The sequence below is a fragment of the Armigeres subalbatus genome, chromosome 3 (assembly GCF_024139115.2).
Source record: "Armigeres subalbatus isolate Guangzhou_Male chromosome 3, GZ_Asu_2, whole genome shotgun sequence".
Lineage (NCBI taxonomy): Eukaryota > Metazoa > Arthropoda > Insecta > Diptera > Culicidae > Armigeres > Armigeres subalbatus.
In genome coordinates, this window is record NC_085141.1 from 150,285,381 (window position 1) to 150,304,638 (window position 19,258).

The 19,258-nt window shown below is 50.6% G+C and overlaps 2 protein-coding genes and 2 pseudogenes across 2 annotated transcripts; 2 read left to right on the forward strand and 2 right to left on the reverse strand.

The window, feature by feature from the left end:
• Window positions 1–5,250: 5,250 nt before the first annotated feature.
• LOC134224520 (histone H4-like) lies at window positions 5,251–5,562 on the reverse strand. Its single transcript, XM_062703887.1, has 2 exons — window positions 5,383–5,562; window positions 5,251–5,328 (listed from the first exon to the last, which is right to left on the reverse strand). Exons 1-2 carry the CDS (start codon window positions 5,560–5,562, stop codon window positions 5,251–5,253), a joined length of 258 nt encoding a protein of 85 aa, XP_062559871.1.
• A 197-nt stretch (window positions 5,563–5,759) lies between these two features.
• On the forward strand, window positions 5,760–6,178 carry LOC134224514 (histone H3.1-like; annotated as a pseudogene).
• A 10,024-nt stretch (window positions 6,179–16,202) lies between these two features.
• LOC134224516 (histone H2A-like) lies at window positions 16,203–16,750 on the reverse strand (annotated as a pseudogene).
• A 205-nt stretch (window positions 16,751–16,955) lies between these two features.
• On the forward strand, window positions 16,956–17,527 carry LOC134224513 (histone H2B-like). Its single transcript, XM_062703882.1, has one exon. The coding sequence runs from the start codon at window positions 17,036–17,038 to the stop codon at window positions 17,462–17,464; it is 429 nt and encodes a 142-aa protein (XP_062559866.1). The 5' UTR covers window positions 16,956–17,035; the 3' UTR covers window positions 17,465–17,527.
• Window positions 17,528–19,258: the final 1,731 nt, after the last annotated feature.

Sequence of the window (19,258 nt, forward strand, 5' to 3'; positions counted from 1 at the left end):
TGAAACCGCTGCCAGTTCACTCGGTGATAGTTCCTCCTGGAGAGTGGAGAGAGACGGTTGATCGAAGAGTGGATTTCGGCCACCACCGGATAGTGATCAGAGCTCAGTTCCTGATAGACGACCGGCTGCGATATTTGGTCATCCATGTTCGTGATGAACAGATCGAGCGTCGAATGTACCCCGGATCTGCTGAAACGAACGGGTGGGTGAGTCCGGGTTCAGGATGGTGTAATGGCCTTCTTCTAGATCGCTACTCCAGATCATGCCGTTCCGATTGCTCCTTGAGTTTCCCCAGGCTTGATGTCTTGCATTCAGATCACCGGCGATGATGTACTGCCCTTGGCGCCGCGTTTGTTTGACGATGTCTCTGCGGAGGGCGGCCGATGTCCCATCGATCTCCTTGGATTGCGTTGGGCAGTATGCCACGATGAGGGTGATGACTGGTGAAGACCTGGTCGAAGCGTGTTTTGCACCCGCGTAGTCGCGATGCCAGTTGTGTGAAAATTGAAACTAGCTGCTCTGATGTGTAGAACGGTGGATCACGTTCAGCCAGAAGGGGCTCGTCCTGTCCTTGTCCTGTCGACGGAATCCATTGGGAGTCGCGGATGGAACCGATCCAGCGGCAGCAGTAAGCCGTTTGTGTGGCTGCAGCGGCGGAAGAACCGGGATCGGTCGACGGGGAGGCGTAATGGCCGGAAAATTCCTCTCATTCAGCGCCGGGGGTGGAACTGCTCGACGCATAGGCTGATTTTTGGTGGAAGTCCTCTTCCGGATCTCCACGAACTCGGCGCACTTGGGACAGTCCTTCGTAGTGGCCCGATGTTTTTCGCCGCAGTTGGCGCACTTTGGATCGGCCGCCTCCATCTTGTCGCACTCATCCGTCGGGTGCAGTTCGCCACACTTGTTGCAGCGTTGTAGCATTTGGTGCACTGTGTCACGTCACGGTGCACGAGCCGGTATCGCTCCCAGCCGACGACGGTGTAGTTAATCACTCTGACCAGCTTCAGATCCTTGAAGGTGATGGAGCCATGCTCCAGATGGACCAGGTAAAGCTGGTCTCGGTATTTTCTCGCCCTGTCGTGGCGAGCGATTTTGTGGACGGCGACAGGTTTGAGGCCACTGGTGTCTAGCTCGTTGATAAGCTCTTCCACCTTCATATCGTGGAGCCCTCGCAGCAAAGCCTTGAGCGGGTACATTCCGGGGAGGTCATGAGCGTAGTACTCATACTTGTGGACCTGTAGGAACTCCACGAACACGGTAACACGGAACTCCGTAACACGGTAGATCACTTTGACGTAGTGTGTTGCGGTGTAAGATCTACCAAACAGAGCCCCAGCCTAGGGCAATAAGTTGTGGTAATTAAGGATTCATCGTATTTAGTCCTCGCTACCAACAGCAGTCTCAGAAAAAACATAATTAATGTTACCTTGCAGACAGTTGAAAGACTCGAATTCCTCTTGTTTGAGGCTAAATTGTATGCAGTGGAAACAACTTTTCAAGCAATTAGTTAAAACCCTGGGTACCCGGTCCTAGGCTGAACTGACTGCTGGAAAAATCGAGTTAGGGGTTTAAATACGTACTAACTCTGCTTTAACTGGTGAACAATGGTAGTGAGAGGAACACACGGAAGTTCTCATTACTGAACAAATTCTCTTGCTTGAAATGGTCTTGTAGACAGAGCTAAATCCTGGGTTTTCAATGTTCCACTGGTGATATTCTAGAAGCAAGACAAGGATGTGGCTAGGGCTCCGATGCATGGCCAAAAACAGTTTTACTGTTCGGTCTTCTCTAGACTGGATTAATTTCATATTGATAAGGGCGCGCCTTCAATGGGATTTTGCTCTCTATGAAGGGTCTACATAGCGGGACCTTGTCATGGTGGTCTTGAGAAAACAAAACAACAACTGTATCGAAACCGATACTGCATTGCTTCTCAATAGCGCTGGAGTAATTCGACATGCACTTAAACACTAAGGATACGGGTAACGCTACAATAGATCTAATAATTGGTCGCAGTGGCACACCCGAACAGGAAAAAAAAACTCCACGATAGACTTGTGGTGATCTTGATTAGCAGCAGGCATCACCTTGACTCCCTCGCTGCAAAGCCGGAACGTGCACTCGAGGCCCTTTCCCATAGGTTGGCGGATTTTCGGCAGCAAATCCGGTGGATCGCCCTTCACAAACACGGGCGGGCACTTCTCCTTCCGCTCCGGTTGCACCTGCGGCAGCTGCGATTGCTGCTTATTCCTCTTTTTCAACGGATTGCCGGCGCCATCAAGCGGCAACGTTGTTTCTGCAAAAGCTGCTTGAGGGGTTACCCGCGCCGCCAACAGCAGTGCGACCGAACCGGCCACCGAGGCTCCCATGACGGGTCCGGGAGCACATAACGCCAACGCGACGAAGCGAAAACGAACGAAAGCGAACGAACGAGAAAACACTTGAAAGAAAACACGTCCGTACGTGCTGCTGTCTCGAACTATAGTCGACAAGAATGACACTTCGTCCGCAATGCCCCGCGCCATTGGCAGTTGCGTAAAACCTCCGCATATCGTTTCTATCCATGCTCTCCTGCGCATCACCTATCACACACTCTCTTCGTGTTGCCTTTTTCTCTGCGGTGGATTCGTTTCTCTTCAGACCCTTGCTACCATTTCGTTGGCGTCGCTGTGCAGTGCCTAACGCTTCCTGCGCTGTTGTACTCACAGCTTCGTGGATATTTTCCCACAATCTGTCCGCCCGTCCAGCTTCTGGTGGTACTGTTCGGCAACTCCTTCAACTGACAAGCGATGGACAAGATATTGAAACGCATCGTGCTGTTGGTTCGTGAATTCGTGACGCTGGAAAGTTGCGCCCGAGTTTCTACAAGGATCTCTGACTATTGCGTATATTCGTGTAAATAAGTAGTTAGGTTTTCAAATTTCAAAATTAATCCATGCCTCCTCGAAGGCGCCCATGTCAAACTAGCTTCATTTTTCGAATTACTCCTTTTATTTCCGAGTTAATACTAAAGCTGACGGGCCGTATTTCGATTTTTGTCATTCCGTATTTCGTATACAATAATTTTATTCCATTTTTCGTTATTAACATATTTTTACATAATGTCTCGATGTGTGTGTGTGTGTGTGTGTGTGTGTGTGTGTGTGTGTGTGTGTGTGTGTGTTGTGTGTGAAACTCTGAAATGTCGATAAATGAGCCGGATTTCTTATGCGTCGGGGTTTGGAATTTCATCGCACTGCGCGGAGAATCGATTTGGATGGGACCATTTCGAACAACAAACCCGGACGGAGTCCGCTGGGCGGCGAGTGTACCGACAGAGCTTGACCACTGGTTGACCAAACCGATCGGAAGCCTCTCGTAACCGGCGAATGGGTCGATTTCAATTTGCTGGAACGGTCCGAAATGGCCAGAGCCATTCACGGATTCGTGATTGCCCATCCCTAACACAGACATCATAAATCGCGCACCACCTTCGAAAATGTGTTGCCAGCACTCATTCTGCTGATTTCGATCGACCACGTACGACTACCCGCCGCATCACAGTAGCAAGATGTCTGAAGTTGCCGCTGTCACGACGACCGACGCAATCGCATCCAACGTTGCTTCACCACGCGCTGGTACGAAGAAAAAGTCGGGAGAAGCTAAACCGAAGCCGAAACTACCACGGACCCATCCACCGATGTCGGAAATGGTGACCACTGCCATCGAAACGTTGAAAGGTGGACGCCACGGATCGTCCCTGCAGGCCATCAAGAAGTATATCGGGGCCAACTACAAGTGCGATGTCGTCAAGTTGGCTCCATTCCTCCGGAAGGCTCTCCGGGCGGTGTCGAGAAGGGCACCTTTGTCCAAATCAAGGGAACGGGTGCTTCCGGATCGTTCAAGCTGGTGAAGGCAACGGCGGCTGCGGACGCTGCTAGTCACACCAGCCGGAAAGCAAAAGTCCAAGATGACACCACCATGAAGACGGCAGCGAAACAGAGGAAGAAGAAGAAGGTGGCAGTGCCCAAGAAAAGCGCCACCGCCGCGAGTGGACGCGTGGGAAAGGCTGCTACCGTCAAGCAGAAGGCCACCAAACACGCGAAAACCAGATCGCCGCCACCAAAGAAAGCTGCTTCCGCCGCCAAGAAAGCTTCTTCTCCCGCTGCTGTACCGAAAAAGGCTGCCGCTGGTGGTGGTAAGAAGAAGTAAAGGCTCGACACCGTCGATGATCATGATCATCAATCGCGAACCGCAAGCAAAATCAGTCCTTTTCAGGGCTACCACTTTGGATCCCAAGAGGAGAGGTATTTACCGCTGTCGCGAACGAAATCATCTTCCAGTTTGATTTTCGGCCCGGTTCGAGGATGTTTTGGGCATGACTGTATCCTTTGGGATTGCCACCGGTCAATCAGTCAGTCAGCTCTGGCTGTTCCGTGCGCTGCGCCTGGCCAGAGAGTGCGCGCCAACGATGAACGAGACCGGCTTGTGCGCGTGTCTCCTCGTTGGTGGACTTTTCCTTTCCCCAGTCCAGGACTACTGTCAGTCTCGACTGGGTCAGGCAGTCCAGCAGCTGCACACCATTACACCTGTTCGGGCTGTGTGTGTGTGTGTGCCGAAGAAGGCCACCGCCGCTGATGGTAAGAAGAGGTAGAGGCCCGATACAAACACAAACCAATCAGTCCTTTTCAGGGCTACCACTTTGGATCCCAAGAGGAGAGGGGTATTTACCGCTGGCTGGAGTTCGACTTCAGGATACAGCACACTGTATCCTATTTGTGTGCAATGGGGCAGGCATAGAAAAGCCCCATGTTCCAGCAGTTGCGAGCCATCGAAGATACGGTAGCATTGTAGTACGGCTAGCATGCAATACCAATGAATGGCCTGCTTTGAGCGTACTTACAGCGGCACACCAGGAGTTAACTTTCTGAAATCAGTACGGCGAAAGGCGTCTAAGGTTCGATCTCCCAAAATTAGGCACCTTCATCGGTACCAAATAGTTTTCCATAAGAAGTTCCTAATTTTGAGCAAACCCGCGTTAGATCGTCTTTCGGCCATACAGGCGGGTAACTCATGCCGGCTGTTTGCGTATATACGATAGCGCCCGGATGCTGGTAGCGGCGGGTCGAGAACCAGCCACTGCCAATAATTCTTTATTATTATGACACGCTCTCTCTCTCTTGCGACCGCGCAATCCCTTTCTTCTTGGCCTAGTTGTTCGGTGGCCCTGAAAAGGGCCGTTGGGTTATTGTCGGGCGTGGACGGGTGCGCTCAGCCACCGAAGCCATACAGCGTGCGTCCCTGGCGCTTCAGAGCATAGACGACATCCATGGCGGTGACCGTTTTGCGCTGTGAGTGCTCGGTGTAGGTGACAGCGTCCCGGATGACATTTTCCAGGAACACTTTTAGCACACCGCGGGTTTCCTCGTAAATAAGCCCGGAGATACGCTTGACCCCCCCACGGCGAGCCAGCCGACGGATGGCGGGCTTGGTGATGCCCTGGATGTTGTCGCGCAACACCTTCCGATGGCGTTTGGCGCCTCCTTTGCCGAGTCCCTTACCACCCTTACCGCGACCGGTCATAATGCTGTGGTGTGCGTGTGTGCGTGTCTGCTAGCATAATTTCCAGGTTTTTTCTTTTCGTAGTCGACCGATTACGCACCCGTTACGAGCGGGCTGGGCTTGGTAGGGTAAGGAATTTGCACAAAACCAGCTGTCAGCGGGGTATTTCTGAACAGGAGCACAGCACGCCGCAGAGTCATCCAACCAAGTAACCGACTATGGCTCGCACCAAGCAAACCGCCCGGAAGTCAACCGGTGGAAAGGCCCCCGCAAGCAGCTGGCAACCAAAGCAGCTCGCAAGAGTGCCCCGGCCACCGGTGGGGTCAAAAGCCACACCGTTTCCGGCCGGGCACTGTCGCCCTGCGTGAAATCCGTCGCTACCAGAAGTCCACCGAGCTGCTACTCCGCAAGCTTCCCTTTCAGCGTTTGGTCCGCGAAATCGCCCAGGACTTTAAAACCGACCTGCGCTTCCAGAGCTCGGCCGTAATGGCTCTGCAGGAAGCTTGCGAGGCATATCTGGTCGGTTTATTCGAAGACACCAACCTGTGCGCCATCCACGCGAAACGTGTCACCATTATGCCCAAGGACATCCAGCTTGCTCGTCGGATCCGTGGCGAGCGGTGAACGCAGCGCAGTGCAGCAGACGACAACAATAAAAAGGCCCTTTTCAGGGCCACTAGAGCGCATGACGAAAGAGATTGCTTGGGCCGACGACTGGGAATGAATCGCCTGCTTTGAGGGTGCTTACAGCAGGGTGACCAGACCACTCTAGTCGACAAAATAAATTCCCGGTAGGCTTTTCGATAGTTCTAACTGCTGTTTAGTCGGAAAGGTTTTGAGATATTGATTGCACCCCAGAAGCTATGTGGGAGGAAAATAATGAAAAGTGCACATATCGACGGTTTCGTGCAATACTGGCACAACTCGCAAAGCACAGAAAACGGTATGAAGTAACACTTGACAAAGACTCAGGTCGATATTCACAATGCATCAACATTTGTCGATTTTTCGAAAAATTGTATACCTCTAATTTATTGTTTTTTTTTTAGTTTTCAATTGAAATATATACGAGTAATCCTGATGAACCAAGACATGCCAAAATATCCATGGAAGTCGAAATATGAAAGATTTTTTAACGTTGTTTCTGAACATTTTCAGATCTCGAGTTGTGCCTGTATTGCACGAAACCGTTGATACAGGGAAAACATATTTAAAAGATTACAAAATGGTTCATTGATGAGCCATTTAAAAACAAAATTACCTAAATAATGTGCATATGTCTAATTTGTTTGTTCCTTCTAACGATCTAACAGTATAGACTTCATAAAAGTTCCTGAAAATATGGAAGCATTCTTCTGGATTCTTCGCAATTTTACCAGAATATTTATTGTAAAAGCAGTAAGGATTGTTGATAAAATTAAAGAAAATTATTTACAGCTCGTAAGACTTTTTTGAACAAACACTTGAAAATAAGCAGGAATTTGAGAAAAGCGATAAAACTTTATTAAATATCGATTGAAGACCTAGCATCACTATAAGTCATTATCAAAATCCAAAGAGGCTAAATATTGGTGAAAACTTACTACCTAGGAAACTACCTAATTGAAGGAATTATGATAAAATTATATTACCAAAAATTTAATCAAATCAATATTTACTTCATCAAAGCATTGCATCGTTTCGGGACTGATTTGCAATTTGATTCTGTAGACTGACTGGCTGACTGGCTAACTGACTGACTGACTGACTGACTGACTGACTGACTGACTGACTGACTGGCTGGCTGGCTGACTGACTGATAGTTAGTAGTAGAGTCCTGGGCTGGACTGGACCGGGAAAACGCAGTTAGGCGAAAAGGAGAAGTCCACACACCATGGGGGACTCCTCCTAGTCGACCGCCTACCTAGTAGTAGTAGTAGTAGTAGTAGTAGTAGTAGTAGTAGTAGTAGTAGTAGTAGTAGTAGTAGTAGTAGTAGTAGTAGTAGTAGTAGTAGTAGTAGTAGTAGTAGTGGTAGCAGTAGTAACGTTTTACCGTTTACAACCGTTACACAACAACAACACACAACACAATGCATTTACACACTAACCCAGCACACGTGCATTGTAGTTGCCAAACTACCACACGGATGTGTACTGGAGTGTCGGACTCGACCGTACCGGTAATACCGACGACTAAACTCCCTTGGGCTCCGCCATCGTTTCCCCCAGGAACTACCTCCCAGTACTACTTCTGTGGTGGGGCAGAAGTAAACGGACGCTCTCATTCTCGCTCACACTGACTTGGGTGCTCACTCTATTGCACCCTCAAACACACCGTACATACTCTGCTGCACCTCTGTCATGCCGTGTGGGTCTGACTTGTGTGCCCACCCTTCTCATGCCATGTGGGGCTGACTTGTATGCCCGCCTCTCTCATACCGTGTGAGTCTGACTTGTATGCTCACCCAAACACTTGATTCACGCTCATGCACCCATGCTTGCTCCATGATTCGAGGTAGAACGCAATGCCATGCTGCTCATTAGTGGTATGGATACAACCCCGGACAACCTCGTCGAGAGGAAGCTATATGGAATGCGGTGAACACAGCATCTCAACAGATTATGTCGAAACTGCAGCGGTGGTGGCGTCTTGAACAAAACCAACGAGTGCAGTAAGGGCACCTGTGATGCAGTGAACACTTTGCTCACCCTGAGGTTACTATCATAGCTTGCGATCGACGGGTGGTGAGGTAGCCACCCTTGAAGTCGATGTTGTGTCGGCAGTGTTGTCAAATGTCATTTGCATTCGTTTGTATAATTTTCCCAGAACTTGTTTCAGAAGGTAGCTATCAATTCATGTTGTATGACGAACTTATAGCGGTTAAATGGGCCTACAACTTTGTCTAACGAGACTTTGCTGTAAATATGTAATCTGGGGCGTGGGAGGCAAAATGTCATTCAAATGACATTATGCCAAATGACACGTGACATTTTGGAGAGTTTTCTCCCTCCAGCCTTTGATGTTATACTTAGAGCAATGTACCCTTGGACAAAAATATAACCCTACTCAAGCGTTATGAGTACATTCAAAATTATGGAATAAATTTTGCTTCTAAAGAAAGTTATGAGCAAATTAGTCAAATGACATGCAGATGACATTTTACAAGCCTGGTTGTGTGTATTGACGTCAAGTGCGTTAGCATAGGCGTGAGCGTTCTCAATAGTCCCCCCATGATTTATTTATTTATTAACATACTAAGACCGGAGTGGCCTGTGCTGCACATAAAAGTCTTCTCCATTCAGCTCGGTCCATGGCTGCACTTCGCCAACCACGCAGTCTGCGGAGGGTCCGCAAATCGTCCTCCACCTGATCGATCCACCTTGCCCGCTGTGCACCTCGCCTTCCTGTTCCTGTCGGATCATTGTCGAGAACCATGTTCACCGGATTACTGTCCGACATTCTGGCTACGTGCCCGGCCCACCGCAGTCTTCCGATTGTCGCGGTGTGAACGATGAATGGTTCTCCCAACAGCTGATGCAACTCGTGGTTCATTCGCCTCCTCCACGTACCGTCCGCCATCTGCACCCCACCATAGATGGTACGCAGCACTTTCCTTTCCAAAACTCCCAGTGCGCGTTGGTCCTCCACGAGCATCGTCCAGGTCTCGTGCCCGTAGAGAACTACCGGTCTTATAAGCGTTTTGTAGATAGTCAGTTTGGTACGGCGGCGAGCCCAAGTACACGAATTCTTCAACCACCTCGATTTCGTCACCACCGATAGAAACTCGTGGTGGGTGGCTTACATTGACCTCTCTTGAGCCTCTTCCTATCATGTACTTCGTCTTCGACGTGTTGATGACTAGTCCAATTCGATTAGCTTCGCTTTTCAGTCTGATGTAGGCTTCCTCCATCCTCTCAAAGTTACGTGCCATCATATCAAGGTCGTCGGCGAAACCAAATAACTGGACGGACATCGTGAAAATCGTACCACTCGTGTCAATCCCTGCCTTTCGTATTACTCCCTCCAAAGCGATGTTGAATAGCAGACACGAAAGACCATCACCTTGCCGTAACCCTCTACGCGTTTCGAAGGGACTCGAGAATGCCCCTGAAACTCGAACTACGCACATCACCCGATCCATCGTTGCCTTGATCAACCGTATCAGTTTATCCGGAAATCCGTTTTCGTGCATTAGCTGCCATAGCTGGTCCCGATCGATTGTATCATATGCGGCTTTGAAGTCGATAAATAGATGATGTGTGGGCACGTTGTATTCGCGGCATTTCTGCAATACCTGACGTATGGCGAACACCTGGTCTGTGGTAGAGCGTTCACCCATAAATCCTGCCTGGTACTGCCCCACGAACTCTCTTGCAATTGGTGTTAGTCGGCGGCATAAAATTTGGGAGAGTACCTTGTAGGCGGCGTTCAGCAATGTGATTGCGCGGTAGTTGCTACAATCTCACAGTAGTAGTAGTAGTAGTAGTAGTAAAATTCTTCTTTATTTACACAATTTTTGTTCTACAATTATTTTTAACATGTACAGTGATCGGCCGGCTTGGCCCTCCAACTTCAATTTTAATTATTATTATTATTATTATTTTTATGTTTCTACTTAATTTTTAAAATATAATGTATCATGACGGCCTTTCAGCAGGCGCTAGTGTGTTTTTAAAATTTGATAACCTAACTACTATGTACACTAATATTTACAATAAAAATCTGATAACCCAGATTGGAACTAGCGCCCTAAGCGCTTGTTGGTCCGAGTGCAAGCAACGGACCCTAAACTTTTCTTTACACTCACCAAAGCGTTCATGTAAGGTTTTTATTCCGGCCAGACGGTGGACCTCGGATGTTCTTGTCCTGGGGGGGGGGTGTTGAGGATCATCCTCAGGAATTTGTTTTGGACCCGTTGAAGTTTGAGGTGGTGGGTTTTAGCGCAGCTCTCCCAGACCGGCATGCCGTATTCGATCACAGGGAGGATGATTTGCTTGTAGACAGCAAGCTTATTTTTCAGGGACAATGACGACCGGCGGTTGATCAAAGGGTACAGTAGTTTCAACAAGACGTTACACTTTGTCACCGTTTTGTCAACCTGCTGCCTGAAAATAAGCTTGCTGTCGAGGGTCAAGCCAAGGTAGTCGGCCTCATTGGCCCATTCCACAGTCGTGCCATTGAGGATGATTTTACAGTCCCCAGGCGGAACAAGTTTAGGGATTTGGAGTGGGGAAAATGATGACCTGGGTCTTCGCCGCGTTGATACAGATCTTCCAGCTGGTGAGGTACTCTGTCAGGGCATCCAGGCCTCGTTGGAGTTTTGCCACTAGCGCTCTGATCACTCTACCGTTGTAGACGATGGATGTGTCATCTGCGAACAGAGACAGAATGCCGCCTTCTGGAGGTTCTGGCATGTCGGAGGTGAACAGATTGAAAAGCAGGGGCCTGAGGATACTGCCCTGGGGGACGCCTGCCACGATGTTGTGCGCATTGAACTCGCTCCGCTGATTGAGACCCGAAATGTCCTTGCCGACAGGTAATTGTTGATGATTTTCACCAGGTAGCTGGGAAGATTGTAGCGTTGTAGTTTGTACACCAGGCCATCATGCCATACATTGTCAAATGCCTTCTCGACATCGAGTAAGGCCATGGCGGATGTTTTCGAGACAAATTTGTTCCGTCTGAGGACGTTGGTAACTCGGGTCAGTTGGTGTACAGTTGACCGACCGCGTCGGAAACCAAACTGTTCCTCGAGCAAGATGTTGAGATTTTCGGCAGACTCAAGTAACCGGTGATGAATAGCTTTTTCGAATAGCTTGGATAACCCTGAGAGAAGGCTGATGGGTCGATAACTTTTGGGAGAGGAAGGATCCTTCCCAGGCTTCCGGATGGGGATGACTTTCGCTGACTTCCAGGACGATGGGAAGTAGTTGAGCCGGAGACACTGATTAAAGATCAGCGAGAGGTGCTCAAAGAACAGAGCACTCATGTGTTTGAGCTCGAGATTCAGGATGCTGTCGAAGCCTGGGGCCTTCATGTTCTTCGACGATTTGATATAGGCCAGCTGAGATCTCCAACTCCTCCGAGAAGTCGTTGGGAATCAAATGGATGTTGTTTGCATGCTCGTTGACGGCTGCTTCGTGAGGACTGGTGATGTTCTGCCCAAGATTGTGTGAGCTGACGAAGTGACGACCTATTTCAGCGACCTTCTCTGCAGGAGTTATCAAGCGATCCTTCGAGCCATTATTGTCTAGTGGGATCAAAGGTGGAATGGGCCGAGGCTTGGATTTTAGAATTTTGGTCATTTTCCAGAACGGCTTAGCATAATCTGGGAGAGTGCGGATCTTATTCGAGAAGTCGTTATTTTGAGGTCCACCATTCTGGCCTTGATATTTTGTGATTCGATTGCAGCGTGTTTAAGCTCAGGCAGTCCAGTACGCTGAAACTGCCTGCGAGTGACATTCCGCAATCGAATCAAATCTTTGGTGAGTGTATCGATGTTTAAGGAGTTGCTTACCTGCCGTGCCGTCGGTACGTGTTGCTCGCTGGCCGCCGTGATCGCCTCCTCGATAGCGCACAGCTGGCGGTCGATACTTTCCGGCGTCTCCGGACGCACCTCGTAGTCAACGGTGTTATCGACGCACTGCTGGAAACGCTGCCAGTTCACTCGGTGGTAGTTCCGCCGTAACTGCTGGTGCCGATTGACCGAGGAGCCCAGTTCCGCCACCACCGGATAGTGATCCGAACTGAGCTCCTGGTATACAACCGGCTGCGAGACGTGGTCACTCAGGTTTGTTACGTAGAGGTCGAGCGTTGCGTGGGCACCGGACCGACTCAGCCGAGTGGGGGAATCCGGGCTCAGGATCGTGTAGTGGCCTTCCTCCATGTCGTTGCTCCAGATGGTGCCGTTTCGATTGCCGCGACTGTTGCCCCAGGCTTGATGTTTGGCATTCAAGTCGCCGGCAATGATATACTGGCCTTGCCTCCGCGTCAGCTTGACGTTGTTCCTTCGAAGGGCAGCCGATGATCCATCGCCGGCTTTGGCTTGTACGCCGCGATGAGCGCGATTGTGCCGACCGAAGTGGTGATTTCGGCACCGATGGCCTCGATGACACTGAGCTGGAAGCTTGGAAGCAGACGACAGTTGATGTTGTAGCGAAGAGCGATGGCCACACCACCTCCCCTGGTCGGCCGGTCGAGTCGCACGATGCGGAAGTCCGGGATGTTGATGTTCACCTCCGGTTTTTGAACGCCACGTCTATTTCCTTCTCCTCAAGGAAATCCTTCAGCTCGATTGTTTTGCTCTTTAGCGAGCAAGCAGTTCCAGTTGACCAGGCCCACCCTAGCAGCCATTTTCAATGATGAACATGCCAAGTGTGAAGACCTGGTCGAATCGGTTTTGCAGCCGCGCAGTCGAGTGGCGAGCTGCGCGAAGATCGGCATCAGTTGCTCCGGAGTGTACAGCGGGGCAGATTCTTCCGGTGGGACGGCTTCGTTCTCCGACGGGGAGCCGGGATGGCTGGAAAGTTCACCTCGTTGATTACAGGAACACGGTTCTTCTTCGGAATGGTCCTGGTGGAAGCCTTCTTCCGGATTTCCAGGAACTCGGCTCGCTTTGGCAGCCCTTTGTGGTGGCCTGATGTTTGTCGCCACAGTTGGCGCACTTGGGATCGGCCACCCATTTTGTCGCACTCGTCAGTCGGATGGGGTTCGCCACACTTGTTGCAGCGCGGCTTCATGCGGCAGTTCCTGGTGCCGTGCCCGAAATTGAAGCAGTTGGTGCATTGCGTGACATCGCGGTGCACTGGCCGATATCGCTCCCAGTCAACGGCGGTGTAATTTATAACGCCAACCAGCTTCAGGCCCTTCCAGGTAGTGGAGCCGTGCTCCAGATGGATCAGGTAAAGCTGGTCGCGATATTTCCTCGCCTTGTCGTGACGAGCGATCTTGTGGACGGCTACTGGCTTCAGTCCGCAACTTTCAAGCTCTGCTTGGAGCTCTTCCTCCTTCATGTCGTGAAGTCCTCGCAGCAAAGCCTTGAGCGGCTTCGTGCCGGGGTGGTTCTGAGTGTAGTACTCATACTTGTGGACCTCGAGGAGCTCCACGACGGATTGATGATGGTCCCTGTTGGCCGGCATCACTTTCACGCCCTCGCTGCAGAGCCGAAAAGTACATTTCAGCCCCTTAGCGATCAGCTGGCGAATTTTTGGGCGTAAATCCGGCGGATCGGCAGCTGCGATTGCTGCTTCTTCCTCTTTTTCGGCGGATTGCCGGCGTCATCAAGCGGCAACGGCGAGAACACCTTGCTCTGCAAAAGCTGCTTGGAGGGGTTACCCGCGCCTCCAAGAGCAGTGCGCTTAGGCACTTTTCCAGCGACCGAATCGGCCACCGAGTCTCCCCTGACGGGTCCGGGAGAAAAGAACGCCAACGCGACAAGCGAAAACGTAAACAGCGAAAGAACGAGAAAAAAAAAACACTTCGAAAAAATGCGCGAGCAAAAAACACGTCCGTACGTGTTGCTGTCTCGAACTGGGGATTGCTACAATCCAGCTTATCGCCCTTTTTGTAGATGGGACACACGACACCTTCCATCCACTCCTGCGGCAGAACCTCATCCTCCCAAACCTTGGTTATCACCCAGTGCAGCGCTCTAGCCAGTGCCTCACCACCGTGTTTAAACAGCTCTCCTGGTAGTTGGTCAACTCCAGGGGCTTTGTTGTTTTTCAGCTGGCCGATCTCCTCCTGGATTTCCTGGAGATTCGGAGCCGGAAGTCGCATGTCCTGCGCGCGTGCTCCTAGGTTCATTACCATACCGCCATCGTTGTCTGCCATATCGCCATTCAGGTGCTTCTTCGTAGGCTGCCGCCACCTTTGGATCACCTCACGCTCGTTTGTAAGAAGGTTCCCGTTTGTGTCCTTACACATATCGGGCTGTGGCACGTGGCCCTTACGTGAACGGTTCATCTTCTCATAGAACTTTCGTGCGTTATTAGCGCGGTACAGTTCCTCCGTCTCTCCACGGTCTCGATCTTCCTGCTGGCGCTTTTTCCTCCGGAAAATCGAGTTTTGTCTGTTCCGCTTTCCGTTTTTAAAGGCGGCTGTCAGGGCTGTTTTTTTTGTCCCACCTAACACCAGGACTTGGGCTTGTGCGCTTTGAGCGGCACACGGTAGCTCTGGCGGAGCCTACTTGCGGATGCATGCAGCTTTTTATAGAGGTTTAACAGGGCCCACTGTCAAACCCCACCACATCCTAGGCAGGCGCCACAACTCGCCATGATGTATTGCTTAATTGCGGGCCAGGGGGTACGGACTGGCGAAAGGGTTTTGGTTTTAGTGGGTCGGGTAAAAGTTACATGACAAACCCATCCCCACACTACCTGAGTTGCCTTCTCAGGTGTCTTTTTTTTTTTACAAGGGAGAATGCATTTACACACTAACCCAGTACACGTGCATTGTAGTTGCCAAACTACCACACGGAAGTGTACTGGAGTGTCGGACTCGACCCTACCGGTAATACCGACTAAACTCCCTTGGGCTCCACCATCGTTTCCCCAGGAACTACCTCGCAGTACTACTTCTGGGGGGACGGCAGTACTAAGCGTACTCACTCATTATCGCTCACACAGGCACTCGTCCCACGCGAGACTGACTTGGGTGCTCGCACCCCATTCACTCCATTTGAGTCTTACTTGGATGCTCTCCCGGACGCTCCGCTGCCATGCCTCGAGGTGTCAATAGCGGTAACTGCCTGGGCCTACAGATATTGCGCTACGACACTCTGCCTCAGCACGAGCAGATCAATCACAAAACTGCCGAAGCAGACCATACGCTACCCTGCCGAAGCAGGGACACTCCCCATGCACCACATGTGCACAACTGTAGGTGTGTGGGTACAACCCACTGCTACCCTGCCGCCGAAGCAGCTTCTCCAAAGACCATTCGCTCCATGTGACCCTTTTCGGGTGCTCACTCTAACACTCCACTGCAATGCCTCGAGGTGTCGATGGGATACCTCGACTCCTGCCTCAGCATGTGCAGTCCATACTCAGACTTCTGCTGCGCTTTGAGGTGACAATAGCGGCGGAGACACGCTATGACACTCCTGCCTCAGCACAACCAGACCCCTGACCGGCTGCGGGAGGAGCTGGGGCGCTACCCTACCGAAGTAGGTACACTCCACAACTTATTCTAACACTCCACTGCCATGCCTCGAGGTGTCGATAGCGGTATGTGGGGACTAATCAACGATACTACGCTACGACACTCTTACCTTAGCATGTGCAGTCCATACTCAGACTTCTGCTGCGCTTCGAGGTGGCCATAGCGGCGGCGACTCGCTATGACACTCCTGCCTCAGCACAACAGATCACTCACTCCCTGCCGAAGCAGCTCACGCACTACCCTACCGAAGTAGGGACACTCCACATGCCAGTTGGCACTCCCTCCCTGGGCTTGTGCCTTTGAAGCGGCACACAGTCGCTTTGATAGAGTCCGCTTACGGGCACTTGTGGTTTTTTGGGAGGGATTTTAGCAGAGCCCACTGCTAAATCCCACCACGCCCTAGGCAGTTCTCCCTGACTCGCAGACAGCTGGGGAGGGGTCGTCAAGCCCTTGGACATCATGCTGTTCCTGCTGTCCCTGCTGCCCCTTCTCAGGTGTCTGGTAAAACGTAACAGCAATGGCGATGATTGCGCCTCCTGTAATGAAGATAGTCACAAAACATATAACAAAAGTCCCGGATGCGTTCGCACTTCCTTTCCTTCTGGGAAATTGGCCACTGGTCGTCCTGAAAAGGACGGTTTCTTTCGGGTAGTTGGGTTGGGTTGGGTTTGGGCTGTTGTGTTCAGGTGGTGGCGGCCGACTTCTTCTCGGTCCTCTTCGGCAGCAGAACCGCCTGTATGTTGGGCAAGACGCCACCTTGGGCGATAGTTACGCCAGCAAGCAGCTTGTTCAACTCCTCATCGTTACGGATAGCCAGCTGCAGATGGCGGGGAATGATGCGAGTTTTTTTGTTATCGCGAGCGGCATTTCCTGCTAGCTCGAGCACTTCCGCTGCCAGGTACTCCATCACGGCGGCCAGATAGACCGGGGCACCGGCACCCACACGTTCGGCGTAGTGACCCTTCCGGAGCAGACGGTGGATGCGACCAACCGGGAACTGCAACCCAGCGCGTACGGAGCGGGATTTCGGCTTTCCCGGACTTTGCCTCCCTTGCCACGGCCAGACATCGTTTTGGTTGGTTGGTTGTTTGGTTGGTTGCGCCTGATTTGATGATCGCCGCGCTCAGTTGGTGGCTGGATGACTGACTGGATGAGAGAGATGCCGGAAAAGATGCCTTGGCACTGGTTTTGCGCAACAGCACTGGCATCGAGCGAACGAAAGGCGGTGCCAGCAAGCGGTCACCAATGGTACCGAACACCGAAGGGCGGTCCCTCGGTCTGCATTGCGCTGGGATACTGGCAAGCCGATGGCAGTTCGAAAGAACGAACGACGCACCGAAGTACCACCCAAGCATGGCACCGAAAACCGGCGGCGGCGGCGGCGGCGGAAAGGCAGCGAAAAAGGCGGCAACGGCTGCAACGGGCAGCGGCAGCGGGAGCGGGACCAAGGCTCAGAAAAACATCGTCAAGGGCGACAAACAACCGAAGCGGAAACTACGGAGGAAGGAAAGCTACGCCATCTACGTTTACAAGGTGTTGAAGCAGGTCCACCCGGACACTGGCGTCTCGTCGAAGGCGATGAGCATCATGAACAGCTTCGTAAACGACATCTTCGAGCGTATCGCGGCCGAGGCCTCCCGTCTGGCGCACTACAACAAACGCTCAACGATCACCAGCCGCGAGATTCAGACCGCCGTTCGCCTCCTGCTGCCGGGCGAGCTGGCCAAGCACGCTGTCTCGGAGGGCACCAAAGCCGTCACCAAGTACACCAGCTCCAAGTGAACAAGCGAGGTTTTCGGAGACGTTCACCCTCAGACACCAAAACGGCCCTTTTCAGGGCCCCAGCGGCACTCACAGAGGAGAGAGAGAGAGAGAGAGAGAGAACGATGTTTTGACATTGTGACGTTTCCTTTCCGACCTACTGGCCCCTATCCGGTTCTCTGTTGGAATATTATTTTCGCTATTCTTTTTCTTCCGACATTCGCACTGAGTGACCAGCCCACTGAGGTCTGCCGTGTAGTATTTTGTAGTGTTTTATACGATTCACAGTATTTTCTTCTTTGTATACTTGCTACAGCTCTCGATTCGGCGCCAAGGCAAGTCAAGTTTTTTTCGTTTTTTTTTTTGTGCGCACCACTTTTCGCTCGAAAACCCTGAAAGCTCTCCGGTCCGCCGCTTTTAACGTCCATGCTTCATGTCCAGAAAAGGGCCGGGCCACTGGTAGAATCAAAGTTTTACATAGAGCAAATTTCGTTTCCGTCTGCATGTTGCAGGACCTAAGCTGGTTACGTAGAAGGCCCTATACGCAGCAGCCTTCATTGGCACATGTCACAAGCGTGCCAAGGTAAACAAATGCTTCAACTACTTCTAACACATCCCCATCAAGCACAACCTCTGCACCAACACCACTAGGTCTTTCTCTATCTCTACCTCCCACCATGTACGTTGTCTTGGTAGCGTTAATGGCTGCCTATCCTCGCCGTTTCCTCTTCAGTGGGACAACAGCCTCCATATCGTCCGCAAAGCCCAGGAACATATGCGGCTGTGTGATGATAGTGCCGTTCCTCTGCGCCCTCGAGTGCAACGTTGAACAATAAATTCGAAAGAGCTTCAGTCCGCCTAAAGTCACAAACAAGGTTGACACTTAACTTTTGTTTTTTTTTTTTAACCTAAATTGATCCTAAAATGAAGAACCGATATTCGATTTTATTTCAGGGAACGATGAAGTTAATCATCCTGAACGCGTCAGTTTTTATTTTGACTCAAAATTGAAAGGAACATTGTTTAATTTGAAAATAGCTGAAAAATGCTTCCTCGACATTTTCGGTCCTGTTTGACGTAAGGATTCAAACGCACTAGCAAAACACCGCAGGGCACTTGACTCAACCTTTGACAGTTAATATATGGGCCTGACGTTTTGGGCTGATGGTTGATTCGTTCTGAAATGTTGCACAGGCCAATATTTCCCTCAAAATATATTAAACATAAAAATAATATTTTAACTGATTTAGACTTTTACCAGATTTTTTTAACGGTTCAAGTATTCTTGACCGATGCACTATCGTTTGCAACCATAAACGAGGTAAGGCTTTAGGACCCAATTAAATTTCCGTTTATGTATCGTATTTTGTGTTTTACATCGGTGTACAATTATGAAGTGGTTGGCCTTTAGGCCCTTTAGCTTTGATTTTTATTTATTATTTGTACAGTGTCTGTTTTGTTTTGAAATTCTATTTTACATTATAGCCTTATGTAGGCATTCGTTAATTTTTCAAAATTTGACAACCTAGCTACCTATTTACACTAATATTTACATAAAATTTGATAACCTAATTGACTATAAGCGCCCTAATCGCTTCTTGGTCCGAGAAGGCGCAACGAACCCTGAACCTTTCCTTGCACTCACCAAAGCGCTCATGTAATGTTTTAATCCCGGCCAGACGGTTGACCTCAGATGTTCTTGTCCTGGGAGGTGTGCATGATCATCCGCAGGAACCTGTTTTGGGCCCGTTGTAATTTGAGATGGTGGGTCTTAGCGCAGCTCTCCCAGACCGGCATGCCGTATTCGATCACGAC